Source organism: Pollachius pollachius, assembly GCF_949987615.1.
Source record: "Pollachius pollachius genome assembly, chromosome: 17".
NCBI lineage: Eukaryota > Metazoa > Chordata > Actinopteri > Gadiformes > Gadidae > Pollachius > Pollachius pollachius.
In genome coordinates this window covers 10,028,988-10,049,377 of record NC_136950.1, presented here as the reverse complement: position 1 = coordinate 10,049,377, position 20,390 = coordinate 10,028,988, and the positions used below count along the sequence as shown (strand labels likewise).

Sequence of the window (20,390 nt, the reverse complement as noted above, 5' to 3'; positions counted from 1 at the left end):
GAAGATAAAAAAAATGTGCATTTGTCGAAATTGTAAAATACAAGCATGAAATTGAATAATTCATGATTGGCCGGTCAGTCAGAGGTCTGACTCCGATGCAAATCAATGAGGAGAAGTAGAGTAAGAGCGAGCTGAATATTAATGCTATCAAACATTTCCCACAGTGAACTCTGCCTTTATAAAAGCAGTAGATAACATTGCACTTGAAAGTTGCGAGCATGCTGCTGGGCCACAGAGGCCTGTTGCTGGGGCTCCTTCTGTGAACAAATCACCCAACGCCTCATTGGCCCGGCACTGTAGAAACCCCCGGTGGCTTCAAGGTTTCTGGTGCACAGGGGACAGACATTCAGCACATTTAGTTTAAGTGCCATGATTTCATAGCTTAAGACATATGGGTTTTAATATAATTCATGTAGTAGCGGTAGTCGTAGTAGCATTTATTTTAAGAAGTATTAGGAGTAGTCGTGTTAGTAGTAGTAGTCGTTATTACTAGTAGTAGTAATAGTGGTAGTGGTACTAGTGGTAGAACTATAACTAGTAGACGTAGCAGTGGTTGTGGTAGAAGTATAGGAAGTGTAGAAGTGAACAATACAGGACAATCTCTGGATCGCTCCTCTCACAGCTGATGTTTTCCTCATGCGACCGTCTCATTAATTCTCCTCTCCACCCTCCCCCAGGATGATTCTGCCATTTGAACCCTTTTCCGGCATGTCCCTTACCCCCCGACTACGCCCCTCCTCCTCCTCCTCGTGACCTTGAGAAGCCGCCATGTCGTCCTTTAACTCCAGCGTCCTCCTCGGTAACTCCAGCGCGGTGGTGGCGGCGGCGGGTGCCCCCGGCCACGACTACGGGGGCAACATCTACCGGCCCTTCTCCGTCTTCAGCGTGCTGACGCTCACCCTGCTGGCCATGCTGGTGGTGGCCACCTTTGTGTGGAACCTCCTAGTGCTGATGACCATCCTGAGGGTGCGCACCTTCCACCGCGTGCCCCACAACCTGGTGGCCTCCATGGCCATCTCCGACGTGATGGTGGCCGCCCTGGTCATGCCCCTCAGCCTGCTCCACGAGCTCAACGGCCGGCTGTGGAAGCTGGGCCGCGTGCTCTGCCAGGTGTGGATCTCCTTTGACGTGCTCTGCTGCACCGCCAGCATCTGGAACGTCACAGCCATCGCCCTCGACCGCTACTGGTCGATCACGCGGCACCTGGAGTACACGCTGAAGACACGCAAGAAGATCTCCAACGTGATGATCGGCCTCACCTGGGTGCTGTCCGCCATCATCTCCCTGGCACCGCTGTTTGGCTGGGGTGAGACGTATACCCAGGGCTTCAAGTGCCAGGTGAGCCAGGACCCCTTCTACACCATCTTCTCCACCTTCACGGCGTTCTACCTGCCGCTCTGCGTGGTGCTCTTTGTCTACTGGAAGATCTACAAGGCCGCCAAGTTCCGGATCGGATCTCGTAAAACCAACAGCATCACGCCCATGGGCGAGGTGAGTGAGGGCCCCTGGAGTGGAGCCTGAAGGTACACCTTGGCCTTTAAGACCATGTTACAACCTCGCCTGGTCACCTCACACCTGGTCACCTCATCACCTGGTCGCAATACCTGGTAACATCCCACCGTGTCACCTCATCTGGTCACCTCATCACGTGTTTGCCTCACCAGGTCACCTGAACTGGTCACCTCATCACCTGGTCACTTCACCTGGTCACCTCACCTGCCCACCTCACCTAGTCGACTCATCACCTGGTCACCTCACCTGGTCACCTTACCTGGTCACCTCACCTGGTCACCTCACCTGGACACCTCACCATGCCACCTCACCTGGTCACCTCACCTGGTCACCTCACCTGGTCACCTCACCTGGTCACCTCACCTGGTCACCTCATCACCTGGTCACCCCACCTGGTCCCCCCACCTTGTCCCCTCATGACTGGGTCACTTTGTACACCTTTATCAGTTCTCATCCGGTCCTCACCAGGAATTGTATTGTACAATAGATATATGTTCAGTTTCTCTTTTTTATTCACTGCGGGGCACACTGTTCTTCATCAGCAGAATGCTGCTGGTTGCTGCATAATGACTTTCGATACATCTGTTCATCTTCTGGTTCATTTAGAAGAATTAGACGTTGTAGCAAACATTCAGTGTTAAACGAAATAATAAGAAGAGGATTCTTCCTAGCGGCCAGTGGCTTGGCCACACTCGTGTTTTTCTGCGTTGCCGTCCTAACAAGACCCCAAGCTCTCCAGACGCTGCCTCTAATCACCACCCGGCTGAGCGCTATTCAAAAAGCTCCATCAACATCCAATCTGGAACCGTCTCTGAGCCGGGAGTCCCTGCTGATCAGTGCTGCAGCGTGGGAGAGCTATTAGTGCTGAATGGAGCCGTCCCCAAACATCCTCCCTGCTCACACCACTTCATCAAATGCCTCAGCAAACCCTCAGAGTGCTTTCAAAACAGCCACACAACGAGAAAGGAAGGGTGTGTGGAAAATATGGTAATTCCCTACAGACGGTTCTATTTACATGAATTTATGGACAAGAAGATGGTTAAAAAATGGATTCCCTCGACATTGCCGAGTAGAACGCGTTCCAATCTCTGCACAGAAACAGACAATATCCGTTGACTGTTTCTACTGCGTCAACATCTCACAACGTCTCACTCACCTGCCTCTTTCCTCACCTGCCGCTCTCCTCACCTGCCTCCCTCAGATGTCCCCTCACCTCCCTCCCCCTCAGCCTTCTCCTCACCTCCCTTCCCCTCAGATTTCTCCTCCCCTCCCACCCCCTCAGTCGTCTCCTCACCTCCCTCCCCCCCAGCTGTCTCCTCCCCTCCCTCAGCCTCAGTTCTCTCCTCCCTTGCCTCTCTCCTCACCTTCCTCCCAGACACTTTTGTCAACTGTCGATCTCAACATCCCTCCTGTTACATCCCTAAAATCACCAGCCATGTTGCCATGCCAACAGCCGGAAACTTATCTCACAGGTAAATTCTCCAGGCAGCCTATTGAAAGCCAGAAGGGTAGCCTGATCCGAGAGGATCCACAGGTATAGAGGAGAGTGTTCTGGCATTCATGGCTCACAGCTGCCAATCTGGAGCTCAGCAGCCGTAATGCCCGGTGTATATGCACAGCGTTTATCTGGCTCCCAGGTCCTGGCCTTCTTGGCCCCATATGGATTCCGCTAACAGACTCCAGATTGCTTGGTGTTCGCGGGCCACCTCGCTTTATAACCACCCCCCCACCTTCGATAGGCGCCAGCTGCTCCTCACACGTAAAACCAAAACCCCCTCGCTGGTAAGCAACCTGGAGTACAAAATGGACTCTAATTATTTTTGACATTTTCCCTTTCCCCGCCTCACCCTTGGAGCCGTGGTAAAAACCGTCTCGCTACGCAGAGCACCTGGCCCTCCACCTATCAGCCGATAGTATTGGTTTATTAGCGAGTTGGAAAATGGTGGTGAGATACAATTTTGGAGTAGTTTTGAGGTCTGAATGAATTATGGGGAGAATATATACTCTTAGGATAGAAGGTTCGAAAGGTGACAGAGGAAGGAATAGTCTAAGGTCGACCTTCTGCCCTGCATTACCATAAAGTACTTCAACGTACTGACCTCGGCTGGACTGAATGCTATTATTTTACATTCAAAAGAATTTATGATCTTGTGAATTGAGAATGTGAAGTTCTGCTCTGCCTTCAGCCACTGCTGCACAGCTCACTGATTCGCAGTTGAAGATAAAATAAGAATGTTTTATGCATTACAGCAGTGCTCAAGGGTGTGGGGTTTACGTGCCACTGAGTTCAACACCAAGCACACATACACAGAGAACAATTCAAAGTCAATTGAAATATATATCAGCGGGATATTTAAACCCAAAGGGAGGGGCGGAGGGGGGTGGGGGAATTCAACTTCCTCTCCGCAGTCCATTCGCTTTAATCAAAGTCGGTTTGTCCGTCATCCAGAACTCAGCGCCAGGAGGCTTCTGGGCCGATACGGTTCAATACGTGGTGAGGGGAGTCGGGCGGCCCGGGTCACAGCGGGAAATCAATGTTCATTTCTTATTCCTCACTCGGCGCCAGTACCGCTCCCTCAGATGATCACACGGATACACTCTCTCCGCGCTTGCCACCCTTGTGGCCGCCGGTTCTCTCTCTTTTATACCTCAGCACTGCCTGCTCAACGAGCTTCAGGTTTGCCTCGTTAGAGCAGGAGGTTCACTTAAGGCTTGGGGTTGGAGCCAGTGAGCTGCAAGATATCTCCTTTCATTTTCCATTCCCCTCAGCACTCCCTGCCATCTGCCACAATGTATTGTATACTCATGGTTTAAGATAAAATACGGTTTGGTCAAAGGACTGTAGTATGGTCTGCAATCAGACTTACTGACTGTATATTGTGTTCTGAGACTGACTTTATATTATGGTCTGGCAGGTGAAGGACGGCTCTCTTCAGCCTCAGATGGCGTTTGCGGCACGCCACGCCACCGTCACCTTCCAGACGGACGGGGACACCTGGCGCGAGCAGAAGGAGAAGAAGGCTGCCATGATGGTGGGCATCCTGATCGGCGTCTTCGTCCTCTGCTGGATCCCCTTCTTCATCACCGAGCTGGTCACGCCCCTGTGCTCCTGCGACGTCCCGCCCCTCTGGAAGTCCGTCTTCCTGTGGCTGGGCTACTCTAACTCCTTCTTCAACCCGCTCATCTACACCGCCTTCAACAAGAACTACAACAACGCCCTGAGGAACCTCTTCTCCCGCCAGCGCTGAGGCCACACCCCGCTACCGCCTCCGGCTCCGGGGGGAGGCATTCTCTCATCTTCTTTAATGAAGATGAGAGAATGATGAGGGCTTTCATTACTTGGTGCAGGAGGTTTCACCATAGAGACAACAATTAGGAGACATTAAGAACAGTTTGACGCCCGTGAGGAGGTGAATGGTACTTCGGAAGAGCAGATGTTTCGGCGCAAGACTTATCCGAGGACCACCTGACAACAACAAAGTCAAGTCACGTCACGTCGAGAACAACAGGAGTTGGGTTTGATAACTCAACGTCGGAAAAAGACATGAACTGATAGACTTGCATCCATCTTCTGCTCAACTTGCAGTTGGAACATAGAGTAGCTGCAAGCCATTCATGTTTGACCTGAAATCGTTTACATGACATTCCCAAACGGCTGAACCATAATATTAAAGCTGACATGTGTTGGTCAAACAAGAACCTGACTACAAGTGTTACTATTATAATTAAGAACATGATTGTTATTATTATCACTTACACCCACTGGAGGTCAACAGGACGCGTTTAATGACAGAGAACTATTTAAAGAGGTGCTGTAGGTAGATGCACACAACTAACAGCCCATAAATAACAAAGCTCCAGCCCTCCCTACAGTGAGTGTTGCATTTCACACACCTGTGGTGAAGCGATGATCTCAGATCTAAATTGTCTCATGAAGAGGCAGGCGCAGAGTGAGTAGTTCATTCAAGAACAGCTGACAGATGATTAAGCCATCTCTCTATTAGACTCAAATTATAGCTCTTAAATGTTACCTACAAGAGATTTGAAGAAAGCACATTATTACTAGACGTCTATATACTATGTATGGCCATAGTGTTTGGTGTGGATTAAAATCAGCGTTAGAGGTTATGTAAAGACCAGTATCTGAGTCTGGCTGTGGGTTGTGTTTGGATGTTTGAAGACTTCCCGACGGATGTTTAGAACAAAAGTAATCAGTACGACCTGACAAAGAAAGGCGTACAATCTGTTGTCCCGGCAGACTGTGGCAGACTGTAGCAGGCAGGAATCAGAGAGGAGATCTGTTGTTTCAGGGCTTTACGGCTCATTGTTTGAACATGATCAGGGATATGTATGGAGCTCATCTCTCAGTCTAGTTCTGATTGGGTCTCCACACCTCCTGCATGACTGCCTTTATGCTCCCTTCCCTCTCTCCTCCACTCTCATCCTTACTCCCTCACCGCTCTCCTGCTCTTTCATACTTCCATCCTCTCTCTTCTCCTCCTCCATCTGGCTCCTCCCAACATCTAACAGAAACTCCAGGAACTTTCCCTACAGCCCGGGGGAGAGAGAGAGTCAACTAAGGTTCCTTCCATCTACTGCAACCCAGATAGAGCTAGCATCCTAGCATCCCACGAGAACCGCTCAATGAGTTGGAAAGTGGAATCGTTGGCGACCACTTCCCGGGATTAGCCACTCTTCCAAACATGACCCAATTACAACAACTTTCTGTGATTTTTCGGCAGAAACAGAATTGATGCATCTCTGGGGTGGTGGTTGGTGCAAACCCAACACACATATGAAGCAATACTGTCTTGTATTGCAAAATAGCAGAGTGGGATTGTGCCCCATTAATTCTATTTACTATCTTTCACTCTACCGTTAACTGTCTTGAATTTAACGCTATAGAGTGCGGTATTGTTTCTTATCGTACAGAATTCGGCATTACTGGTGTGGGCTCACGATAAACTATGCCAACATAAAGTGTCCGTCGCACTATCACAGAACGTGAACCAAAAACGTTCCTCTGTCTTACTGCTGATATTAAGCCCAGAACAATGAACAGAGTGTGTGTTTTGTTGCCGTTGACAGGTGCTTGCGTTTGATTTGTGTCTCTTAATAGCGTTGTTGGCATGTTGGTGCATCTGTTGTTTTAATTGGAGTGACAATCTTCCTCACCACCCCCACCACACGCTTCCAATCAAAACCTGCCAGCGTGGAAAGGCCCAGAATCTCCCTTACATCTCCTCTCTTGTCTGCTAATTATAGCCTCTCTATGGAGATGGTAGTCATCATAGTTTACTAAAATCTAGAGTAATCAATCCTCGCTTACAGCAAAGTATAGCTCTGAGACTAAGATATATTAATATATTGATAACAATAATCGACAGTAACTGTAGAAAAATACAGTAATATACGTAATGAAATTACGTATGTAATGGGGGTGGAACGAAGCAGGGTAATGTATGGATCATTAACAGAAACATTTTTTATTTTATTGGTTTATTTGAAACAGGGACCATGTACAAGGTTAATTAATTACGGGGAGTAAAAAGGTGAGATTATAGCTTAGAGATCATTTCCATCTGCAACCCTGGGCAGGTAAGAAGAATAAAATAGGATGAAATGAAATAAGAACAACAGGCATGCACACGCGCGCGCACACACACACACACACACACACACACACACACACACACACACACACACACACACACACACACACGTCGAAGGTAACTCCCAGAGGGTTTCCTCCCCTTGCGAATACAGATTTATTTTGATCGGTTATTTAAATAGAAATTCCCAGCAGGGCACAAAGGGAAGCTGTTACATATCTCTCTCCTTGTCTGTTTCCAGTCTCTCTCTCTCTCTCTCTCTCGTTGCATCTCTATGTAGTTTCTCTCTCACTCTCTCGGGCTAATAAGACTTCTAATTTAATTGTATGCATGTTACTGACACAACAAATGCCTATTTAATTGTAATTACAAAGAAGAAACATTTATATAATTGTAATTTCCTTATTAGTACATGAGACATACAAGTCTAATAACTACACTTATGTACACAAACCGAATGGCGAATAAATAGAGTTATGTACATATTAATTAACCAAACAAGTACAATCACTAGACTTGGTGAGTTTGGTTGATTACACTCGCTAGAGTGTGTGTGTCATTTGCTTACTTATATTATACTATATTCCTATATTATATTCTCTCTCTCTCTCTCTCTCTCTCTCTCTCTCTCTCTCTCTCTCTCTCTCTCTCTCTCTCTCTCTCTCTCTCTCTCTCTCTCTCTCTCTCTCTCTCTCTCTCTCTCTCTCAGGAACTAAATGGGCATGAGTTGTACACTTCCTCATCTCCTACTGTACCACAGCACTATGTAGGTGTTAGAGGATATAAACGACTTTATTCCCAGCATGCTTGGTTTCAACCCCCTGCCGTTCTCAGCAAGTCTACCTTCAACACGCTGCGTTCTGATAGGCTGAGTGACGGAGTTCTGCCGTTGTTAGTGTGAGCGAGAGACCTTTAGCTCCACTATAGATCTCCCTGATCCAGCCTTAAAGATGTTTCCACTTTTATTTTTCAGTCACAAAATACACGATGATCCCTGATTTAGACAAACCGTTAGAGAGGCAGATACATAAAAACAGAGAGGCAGACACACAGATTGACAACAGAGACAGATAAATTGACAGCGATAGATAACACAGTAACAACGGAATGATATGTAATAGATAAAAATATGAACACATTAGCATATCTATGGTCCAGCGGAGGTTCGCTCTGATTAGCTAACCTTTTTGTGGGTAGCAGCTAAATAGCATAGCCGTTAGACCCCTAGCTCTAAGGCATGTTGCATCTTATCATATAATTATGTCCTGTTTGCCCCATAGATATGAAGCTCTGTTACATCATGTTAGCCCCCTAGCACTGAAGCTATGTTACATAATTTAAGCCCCCCTAGCTCTGAAGCTATGCTATGTCCTGTTAGCCCCCCTAGCTCTGAAGCTATGCTACTTCCTGTTACCCCCTGTAGCTCTGAAGCTATGCTATGTCCTGCTGGCCCCCTAGCTCTGAAGCTATGCTACGTCCTGTTAGCCCTCTAGCCCTATAGTTGTGCCACATACTGGCCCTAGCCATTAGCCCCCTATCGGAGGAGGATTAGAGTTGCTCGGCCCCCCCGCTGAACGCTGACCCAGTCAGCAGAGGGAGAGATGGGAGATTTCCTGGGGGAAGGACAGTCTAGCTGAGTGCTAGTTTCAAGCCTTTCAGGCCCGCAATTTTTGTGAATCTTCTTCCCCACACATCGATTTAACCCCATGTTTACCTCAGATGCGATAACTGCTGCGCTCAACAACGGCCGCCAGGTTATACTTGGATCACAGATTCAACTTGGCTACAAAAATACATAAAAAATAATTAAAAACAATAGAAACAACATGCTAGCTACACTTTAGTGTAGTGTTAAAAAAATGTCCAGTGTGTTCGGCTTGACTGCAGCTGAAGCAGATATGAGTTAAAAGGCTAATTAGAGAACTGCTTACTTCTTAACGAACCCATCATCCAACAGAGAGCTAGAAGTTTCATGATCCAGTGAACTTTTTGACAGCAACATGCTGGCTGTCTGACAGCTGTGATGTCATCCTATTCGAGATTCATGAACAGCATGTACAATATACAACAGCCCTGCAGGCTTCCTGTGGCCTGGAAACCAGACCAAGTTAACAACACAATACACACAAACAGACAGAGAGGGTTTCAATTCAAAACAATATTAGAGATTTAATAATGCAGGTTCAGATGGGGATAGTGAGAGAGTTTGCTGCCACAACAATGTTCTAATAGATATCGCCATTTGAAATAGAAATGAATGAATGTTAAATGTTCTATAAAAATTGTTGCCATGGAATCTTTTTTAATACATAGAGCCTAACAGAAGAGCCTACCTAACAAAATAGCTTAACTTTAGAGCCTAATGTAGCCTTTGGCCCATAAAAAGCCAATAATAATTCACAGAAACATAAAACACCCATGTATTTTCTTCCTTCCTTATTCCTTCTTCAAAACACACACACACACAAACACACACAGGTCCATGTCCAGTCCCTGATGAGTAGCTAACGGAGCACATCCTGATGTCAGTGTGTAGCGGTAGCGGTGTTCAACATCCTGACAACTTCTTCACTGAAGTAACTGAACCGTCTAGAGCTAGTCTCAACAAGCATGCTTACTGACAGCCTCCCACTTACGCACGCGCGCATGCACGCACACACACACACACACACACACACACACACACACACACACACACACACACACACACACACACACACACACACACACACACACACACACACACACACACACACACACACACACACACACCTAGATATTTCCACTGACCCTTGGCAGATGGGATGATTGACAGCTCAGTTCTAACCAGAGGTGTAAAAGAGACGAGGACGGCTGGGGCTGACCGGAACAAAGAGAAAGCTGATCTTCCCTACAACACTCTAACTATATCTCTATCTATATATCTATCATCAGAACACAGGTCATTTTTTGTGGTGATTAAAACCAACTTTGATTGTCAATAGCGAACAAAATAAAAAAAGATATAATTATACATATATACCTCTCTTATATACTAATTATAAACTAGATTTCTGATCCAGATTATTCTGTCGAAATACCCAACACTGTGACGTCAAATCTGAGAGGAAAGGAATTAATAAAACCAATCAGACTTGACAGCCTTAATTGTCTTCTCTGATAAGCATCGTGTTCTGATTGGTTGGTTCCCTCTATTCCCTAAGCCCCGCACACACCGTGCAACACGCTCGCTCAGAGAACCAAACACCTCTTGCCTATTCAACGCTGTCAACACATTTCGCTGGAAGGCTTATCTTTACGTTTTTTTCATGCACAAGCTCGCCCCGGTTCTCAGGGTTGTAGGTTTAGCTCCGAGGCGTGTTCAATCCCTGCGGAGAAGGTGCGCAAGGACCGCAGAAATCTCACGGAGCGTCCCCGTGCATCGCTATGTGCCCCCGCCAGCACGGAGATGGACACAGCTGTCATGTATACCCCGTAGGGTCCACGTCTACATACTGATGGTGTTCCAACCGATCAAGCTGTTGCACATTGAAGACAATTAACCTCTTTTTGTTTCATGATTAACACCTTAAATCCTACCATAGAACAATCAATACGGTTTTCTCTAAAGTTAAGTGATCTATAAAGATGTGACTGTGGTATTTCATTGTATTTACTGTTGCAATACTGATTTACACATAAAAATATTCAGATGATGTGGGGCTCCAATGCATTATTGGATCAGAATATGATATAAATATGCTGACATAAATATGGTATGATTAACATGTTACTTTATGTGGTATTGGTGGACAGGACAGTGCATGTATAGAATATAAGCCTGCTTTGGTTATAGTTGACAATTAATTGTTCAACATGATTTCAACTACAAAATATATTTAGTATTTGTATGTACAGTGGACGCTTAGAATTACAGGTTTATTGCATGGAGATTGTTACTAACACTGTATTTAGGTGTTCATCGGAGCAACAACCTGTATATATATATATATATAAACCTTCTAACCTTCTATATATCCAGCATATAAACCCTATAGGTCCAGCTTATAAATCTTCTAGACATATACTTATTCCTTCTATAAGCCTGTACACTGCTGCTCCTCCTGTGCTCACACGACTAACAGGATCAAAGACTTTGATTTCCAAATCGTGGCTCTAAATATCCTCCCCCCAACACACACACACACACACACACACACACACACACACACACACACACACACACACACACACACACACACACACACACACACACACACACACACACGCACGCACACACACACACACACACTGGCTGTCACCTGATAGAAACAAACACTTCTTTCATGTCGAAATTGAGGTTGGGTGGAACCACCTTCAAATTAATTACTATTCATTCGTATTCATATATATTTATATTCACGTATGTTCAGATACATTTATATTAATGCATTCAGATCTACATATTTTTATATATATTTATGTTCAGATAGGTTTCTATTCATATATACTCTGATCCATTTAGTTTAATACATATTGATATATAATTATATTCCTACACATTCAATATATTTCTACAGCTTTTTATGAACACATTTTTTGTATTGTGGCATAAAACATGAACCTCTTTTTACTGAAGACTTTAAAGGATGGCTGTAATCTCCACTACAAATTAATGTGTGTAAATCCATGTTCTGGCATGCTCATGTTATGAGAGAGCGTTATGTAATGGTTGTAATGTTATGTAAGCAGCAGGACTGTTGCAGTTAAGGACAGGAAACCAACTCTGTGCAAAGACAGAGTCAACAAACAGTACGCAATGGACGATACAGATGTCACACAATGGAGAGGGAGGGAGGGAGGGAGGGAGGGAGAGAGGGAAGGAGCAGGCAGGGAGAGAGAGGGGAGGGAGGGAGGGAAGGAGCAGGCAGGGAGAGAGAGAGGGAAGGAGCAGGCAGGGGAAGAGAGGGAGGGAGGGAGAGAAGGAGCAGGCAGGGAGAGAGAGAGGGAAGGAGCAGGCAGGGGGAGAGAGGGAGGGAGGGAGGGAAGGAGCAGGCAGGGAGAGAGAGAGGGAAGGAGCAGGCAGGGGTTGAGAGGGAGGGAGGGAGAGAAGGAGCAGGCAGGGGGAGAGAGGGAGGGAGGGAGGGAAGGAGCAGGCAGGGAGAGAGAGGGGAGGGAGGGAGCAGGTAGAGTTGGAGAGGATGAGAGAGGGAACAGGGAGGGAGGAAGAGAGAGGGGAGGTAGCAGGGAGGAAGAGGGAGATACAGGGGGGGTGAAAGAGGTAGGGAGAAGGGGGAGTGAGAGAACGGAGGGAGGAGAGAACAAAGCGTTGAAAGAGATACGGAGAGAGAGAGAGTGAGAGTGCAAGGCGTAAGATAGAGAGAGAGAGAAAAGGGAGAGGAGAAAGAGATTATAGAGACAGAGAGAGAGGGGGAGAGAGAGAATATAGAGAGAGGTATAAAGAGATAGAGTGAATAAAGAGGAGGAGAAAACAGAGAGTATGTGGTTGTGGTAAATATTTAGCTGTTAACACTAAACCCAAGTAAAACTCCCAAACTGCATTAAATATTGCACCAGAGTGGAGACATACTGTATTGCACACGAAGAAACACACACACACACACACACACACACACACACACACACACACACACACACACACACACACACACACACACACACACACCAAGGCGAAGTCTCCACCAGACCTCTCCAGGCGATCAGGTCAGCTCAGGTCACTAATGCAGCACCATATCCAAACCACACACATCTACTGTCGCAAGCGCCACCCTACACACCACATCAACATCTACTTGCCACTACGGCCAGAGTTCAACACCACTACACTATGCAATGCACACCCTGCACCTCATTAACATAACACGATACCACACAACACAATACTACAGACCACACCAACCCCCGCCCTACCACAAGATAATAAAGTAACTACGCACCATGTAAACCACACAACCTACGCAGATGTAAATACTTGGAGTACGAATGGGAATAGAGAGCACCTAGTGTGTAACGGAATGTAGACGGCTTCAAGACGTATTTCTGCAGAGGAGGGCTGGGCAGACCCCGGCGGTATCCACTCACGCCGTCTACAAGGGTCTTGTGTTCAGGGACGTGAGCGCAGTCACCGTGAGACTAGAACACCTGGCTTTTCTGCTTCAGACGCATGCTCTAATCTCTCTGAGCTCTCGGCCGGTGCTCAGCAGGGAGACAGACACCCAGATGCACATGGTGTTCCATCGCTACTATGGAGACGCCGTGTGGACATGTCAATCCACATCCCATCTGTCAGGAGGAGGCATGGTCTCTGTTCCCTTTGGTCCTCTGGCCAAGGAACACATCAGCACCACTCTTTTTTTCGTTAATGAGGACGGCTTCACGTCTAAATCAATTAACGTCCGCTAATTGATTTTCCTTTACACCCAGGTCTTTCTCTCTCTGATTCTGCACCATCTGTCTCTCCCTCTCTCTCTCTCCATCCCTATGTATCTTAATTAAATAAGGAATAAGACCTGTACCTTTATGGTAAATCAATTACGTTTTAATCACTATATAATCCCATGAAAACAAGGTCCATTGTGTTTCCGTTAGCAAGAATGAGCTCTTGATTTCTACATAGATCTACATAGAGAGGGTCCGCCATGCTCTATTGCCATTTTTCTACATTAGCCCTGAAGGGAAAAACAACCTTTAATTTCAGAGACTAAATAACTAAAGTACAATTTATGAATCTATCAGGGAACCTCATCAATTGGATTGAAATATGCAACCTCACCTTTAAGATCCCTCTAAATCCTCTACCGGCACCTTTAAGAACTGGACCGAATATGGATGCATAGGCATAGCTATGATCTACCTCATAACTATGTTTGTCTATCTAAACCCCAAAATAACCACGCTAACAATATACAATGGCTGTGTTCCAGACAAAGGTTTCCCATCCCTATAAGAGTTTTCCACCATACTCTCCAGTTCATGCCCTCCTCTCTCTCTCGAGCATGTCCAAACCACTTAAGCCGGCTCTGATGTCTGGAACGTGTCACGCTCACACGACAGTGTTTTGAAAGCCCTTCAGAACCTTTCTCCTGTGGCCCCAGAACAACCCCTCTGACCGCCCGTCTCAAGTCCATCCTCTTCTTTGAAGAATCTTGATGGACGAAAACGTGTTAGTTTGGCTGAAAGGCCGACAGCGAAAAAGAGATGAATTTTCTCAATCAAACTGATATTGATTCTGTTGTGGAAAAACAAAATTTACATAAAATAAGAGAGATCGAGAAAGCCGAGGTTGAAAAGATAAAAAGAACTGCTTGCCCCGGATCCTCGCCTTTTTACTCATTGTACTCACATTCCGAACATCCATCACCCATACGTCGTAACCTCAATCTTTAATTATTTGAACACAGGCTGCTCGTCTGCCACTGAGGTCAGAGCATTGTATGAATGGAAAAGCCTTGACACAGCGAATAGAATGTTCTTTCCTTGGCCTATCGTCTGGGACTCAAAGAATCAACAGAGTTCAGCCATAATGGCAGCACAAAGAGACAATTGTAGGGGAGAGAAACTCTTTGGTAACGCTGTGTGTGGACACTTATTTAACACTTATTTACTTCATATAGCGTGTAGGCAAGATAATGATTATGTTTGCGTTAAATATAGAAAAACATTCTCCCATAATTCCCCCAAAACCAACTCTGACATCTTACTACGTTTACAATGATGTGCAGTCCATTACAGAGCAAGGGGGCCGTAGTTATCAAGCCACTAAAATTCCTACATCCTCAGATCACTCACAACTCAGAGGACAGCGAGGAGTTGCCAGAGGTGGCTGCATTGAGGCAGCTTTTTACATTAGACAAACATTTGCTGCATAGATAAATAAATGACCCCATAATTGTTAGACACTTGATGACCAGAGTCTCTAGTTGTGGTTTGAAGGTGTGATCCTATTGCAGCTGCACTCTCTCCTACCTACGTCTCCCTGATGTCATGGATACACATTTGGCAGTCAGGGCAGTTGTTTTGATATGTATATTCACCACAACCTCCAATTGTCTCACTCTCTCTTGATTCATCACAAACACAATTACCTCACAAGAGAGTTGTGCTGCTAATTGCCCTCAATTATAGGCCGGGTCCGAGCAATTAGCATCTGGCCTGTTCCCTGTTCTCGTAATCTGGCTGATAGGAACAACCCTTTATGTAAACACTTAAATGGAGAACTTCCCTTTAAACACTTAGCTGGAGAACAGCCCTTTAAACATTTAGCTGGAGAACACCCCTTAAAACACGAGAACATCCCTTTTAACACTAACCTGGAGAACATTCCTTAAACACTTGGAGATCATCCCTTTAAACACTTGCCTGGAGAACATCCCTTTAAAGTTTAAAGGGATAGTAAGTGTTTAAGCTTTAAACACGTACCTGGAAATCACTGGGGACAGGAGTGTCTGCCCCTTGAGAGACCCAGATGTTAACCGTCCGCAGGACCAACCGCTGTTGGGTGAACACTGCAACGAGAGTCGCTGAGGGGGATGCGTCTAGGATTCGGCAGGCTGTTTCTATGGTGCTTCTTTTCTGAGGGGAGAATGATAGTGTAGTCGTTAGTGTAGTGCTTTGTCCCAGTGTCTGCAGTCTACCTGAAGCTACCCTAGAGCACAATTCCCCCTTAACACTTGCCTGCTCCTTATGACCTGTCTCTGTACTGTCCAACCACTACCTGCTGCTTAATGACATCTGATCTCACTGTAAGCCTATTTCAATAAAAGCATGTGGCAAATTACTAAAATAGTATGTAACACTACGACTAACACGGCTGTTGAGCATGTGCCAGATTCTCAATGAGCACACGCTGGAATGCTTATTGTTTGAATGTGATATTGAAGATATGATTATTTTCAGGCGAAACCTGAAGGCTGTGAATTTTTATCCCAGCACCGCTGCTATAGCAACATGTTGCCAACTGCCACATAGCGGTAAGCTGAAACTAGGAAATGACAAGTGTGCACAACAACAGCATCAAACACTGATGTTGCTGCCAGGAAACCGCCAAAAAATGAGAAAGAAAAAAATAAAGAAGCACAAAATGAGAGAAACGGTAACACAAATCAAAATTATATTGCCAGAATATAAATGAATCTGCCCGTGCTGAATTGGTCATTCAATGTTGCGTGAGCACCATCTACTGTTTGTTGTGTGAATGACATGTATTTTCTCCTTCCGCCACTAGAGAGAGATATAAACGTGTCCACACCTGTCCTACATCAGTCAAATCCAGGGGTTTTCAAAGTATGAGAGTGAGCCCACCCTCAGAGAACAAATTTCAGCTGAGCCCCCCCCCCCCCCCCCCCCCAAACATCTCTGATCATATTTTACACATTTTAAAGATCTCTGATAATATTTTTTTAAACATTTTAAACATATTTTTGAAACATTCTAAACATCTTTGTGCATTTTTAAACACATTTCTTAACACATTTTAACATCTTTATCTAAGCATGTTTTTGCTTAACGTTTTTAAAATACATTTGAACATCTTAATCTGTAAACTGCCAGTTTAGCCTCCTTTTTAGCTTACCTCAACTTTAGTGGGAGCAATGAGTTTGGGTAGCTGTGTTCGAAAGCGTTCCCTACCACGGTTACAGTGCACTATATAGGGTGCTCGCCATTTTTTAGTGGTGTTCGAATTCTCAGTGGTAAATTTCATGCACTATATAGTGGACTTAAAATATCCAAAATTTGAGTGAACATACGATGTTCCGTACATGTTACTCCCGTATACCACAATGCAATGCGTTCGTGTTATCCGGAGGAGAAGAAGCTGAATAACCGCGAAAATGAATAGAAATGTCAACAATTTATTTGGGATTTAACATAGAAAATGTAATATTCAAAATTAATTTAAAAAAAAACTTTATCAAGGAAATGTAACATTCAACATCAATACAACCTCGAGTTTTCCTCGTGGGTGCCCGGTTTGTTTACATGATGTGGGCGCAGCTGTCTGCGTCACACAAATACCCGGCGCATTTAATGACGCAAATGACGTTTAGAAATGTTCAGCGTAGTGTCCGAATTCTCGTTTGTTCGTTCCCTATATAGTACACTATATCATAATCACTATATAGGGAAAAGTGAGTGAGTGAATAGGGAACGATTTCGAACACAGCGCGTCTTCGTCTTTGCGTTCTTTTTGCGTTACTTTTTCTGGTATATTTTTTTCTCACGTCGCGCCCCCCCTGAAGAACTCTGGCGCCCCCCAGGGGAGGCGCGCCTCACAGTTTGAAAACCACTGGTCAAATCGATAAGTAGTTCGAGTTGCAAACCATAAAACTACCCCGGCATCGACCTCCCCACTATCTACTATATTTTATTACTTTCTGGGGGTGGTCATGACTCATGTATAAGATATATAGGCCAACTACCTGTCACACAAACACAGTCAACTAATAAAAACATAATTAAACATTTTATACAGCCTATTGTATTAATGAATGGATAAAAGGGGTTTTGTTTTATTGTATCCCTTGCCATAACTAAATTATAAACCATGCGTGACGGTGGGTTTGATTTAAATATATTTTATATGTATTTTTGGTAATTTTGAAGTCACTCCTTTGCATACAAATATAACAGCAGAGTTTATTCGTCTTAAGGCCAAAGACCTTTCTTAATATCAGAAGTCACAAGCTGTTCTCCTGTGCTTGGCAGGTTTAATGTTTAACGTTTACTCGTTGTGTCCAGAATAAACTGCTGTGTAAACATCTTGTTTGAGGTAACTTGAGTTCAGCGTTAACCATTAAGCAGAGAGGTTGTTCAGGGGAAAGAGTGGTGTGATCAACACACTCACATACCTAGACAGACAGACACACACACACACACACACACACACACACACACACACACACACACAGACACATATGAACACAAACTTAGATAAACATACTTAGACACACACGCAGAAACCACACATACCTAGACACACACACACAGACACACACACACACACACAGACACACGCACACACACCAAGACACACAGGCACAAACACACACACAGCTAATGGTGTGTGTGTGTCTGTGCTTGGTGCTTTGGAGTCTGCAGGGTCAGTGGGGGTCTTGTTCACAGACGTCACATGAACAGTAGAGGATTATTATCATTATTGAAGGTCTGCTATGGATATTCTCAAGGGTTCTAGGGAGAGGGAGAGTCTGGGTCCACTAGAGGGAGAGTCTGGGTCCACTAGAGGGTGAGTCTGGGTCCACTACAGGGAGAGTCTGGGTCCACTACAGGGAGAGTCTGGGTCCACTAGAGGGTGAGTCTGGGTCCACTACAGGGAGAGTCTGGCCTCATTTAATGAAAAATCACCTGACTCTTGGGTGATGTTTGATAAACGGCAAACCTGTTTCTTATTATTGACATCTTATCTTTGTCCCTCCCTCTTGCCCTCTTTCGCTCTCTCTCGCACACAGACACACACAGCACCGTCCCCCCTAGAGAAGGGCTGTGATTGGTCGGTTCTCTCTTACCTGATCCTGAGGGTTCCAGAGGGCTGATTGTACCGTCACGACACACAGATAAGCACACACAAACACACACACACTTACTCACTCACTAAACCACCTTATATTGGCCATTACTTACCTTAACCTAACCTCATCCATACCTTTCATTAGCCATTACTTTCCTTAGCCACCTCACTTGACTTAGATTAACCATAACCTACCTTAACCAACGTAAATCATGTCCTACCTAACTACCTCATATTACCTTACATTAACCATAACTTACCCTAATCACCAACATTAACGATAACTTACCTAAATCCCCTCACCTTACATGAACCATAACTTACCTTAAACAACTTATATAAATCGTAACTTAGTTTAAGCACCTTAAATTTTATCATAACTTACCTTAACCTCCTTATTTCAGTCAAGTGTTGTACATTGCAAAGTCATGAACACAGACACACATACACACACACACACACACACACACAGACCCACATACCCACTTGTGTTAGTCTAACTGGGACAGCTCTGGTTGGAGGCCTTCTGGTCCCTATAGCCCCACTTGCTCTGTGACCTCACTTTTGCTCCACCAGCCCTTTTCTCCTGCCTCACGCTATCCCTCCCCAGTTTCCTCTCCTCCCCCATCCCACCTCTCCTCACTCTCTCTCCATCCCTCCTCTCCTCCCTCTCCCCCAACCCTCTCCTCCCTCCTCATCTGTCCTCCCCTCCTTCTCCCCAATCCCCATGCATCCTCCCCCCTCCACCCCAGGTTCATGCTTAGAAATATGGAGACTGGCAGGGGACTTCATCGAGCATCAACGTCCAGCTAGCGGTCTAGTCTAATCTCTGGTTCATGCATACTGTCTCCACAGTGCGGCCTAGGTATCTATATACTATCTCCACAGTGAAGCGGTCTAGTAGTCTCTGGTTATCTATAATCTCTTTCAACAGTGAAGCAGTCTGATCTAATCTCTGGTTATCTGAAAACTCGCTCATCAGTGAAGTGGTCTGGTCTAATCTCTGGTTATCTGTATACTCACTCCACAATGTTTATAACCAGCCCATAGACACGGTCTAGTCCATGAGCTGGTTATCGCTATACTCTCTCCACAGTGAAGCAGTCTATTCTATGAGCTTGATATCTGTAGCTTGTCAGGCGTTCCGGTACAGAATGGATTTCATTGAGATCAAACTACAGCCAATCAGAGCGCAGACAGGTGCTCTGTGAAGAGAATAATGAACACCATGTGATGATTGAGCTCAACAAACAGGATGAGTGAGAGTTTACGGAAATATATTCATCCGGGCTAACCTGACAGGGGACTAACAGACATCAATCAACAGCGGCACTAGACAGTGCTGAATAGGGAAATAAGAAATTACTTTAAAACATCAGCCTTATTTTCAGCATCACAAACATTTTAGTTGTATTTAAACAAAAGAAGAAACAAGTGATTAGAGGACAGCTAAATTAAAAAGGGATATTTTAAGAGACATGTTTAGTAAAGTTCTTTCTAAGCTGTAATCCTGATGAAGCCCTTCTGTTCTGTCTGCAGGCCCAGTCTGTTAAATAACAGAGTTCTCAGTCCAACCACACGACCAGTCCATAGCTCTCCCCCACACAGAGAACAGACAGCTATCTGAAACAAGGACTCTGAAATATGTAGGCTTATTGGTTAAAGTACAGATATGCCGTGTAACTTCCCTCTCTGGTGGCCGGGGGGTATGTAAAATGACTCACCAAACCTCCAGCTGTCTG

At 45.2% G+C, this 20,390-nt stretch overlaps 1 protein-coding gene across 1 annotated transcript; it reads left to right on the top strand.

The window, feature by feature from the left end:
• Positions 1–768: 768 nt before the first annotated feature.
• Positions 769–4,760, top strand: htr5ab (5-hydroxytryptamine (serotonin) receptor 5A-b; the record flags this gene model as incomplete). The annotated part of the gene is made up of 2 exons (XM_079754462.1): positions 769–1,491; positions 4,428–4,760. The coding sequence occupies 2 exons, from the start codon at positions 769–771 to the stop codon at positions 4,758–4,760; spliced, it is 1,056 nt and encodes a 351-aa protein (XP_079610588.1).
• Positions 4,761–20,390: the final 15,630 nt, after the last annotated feature.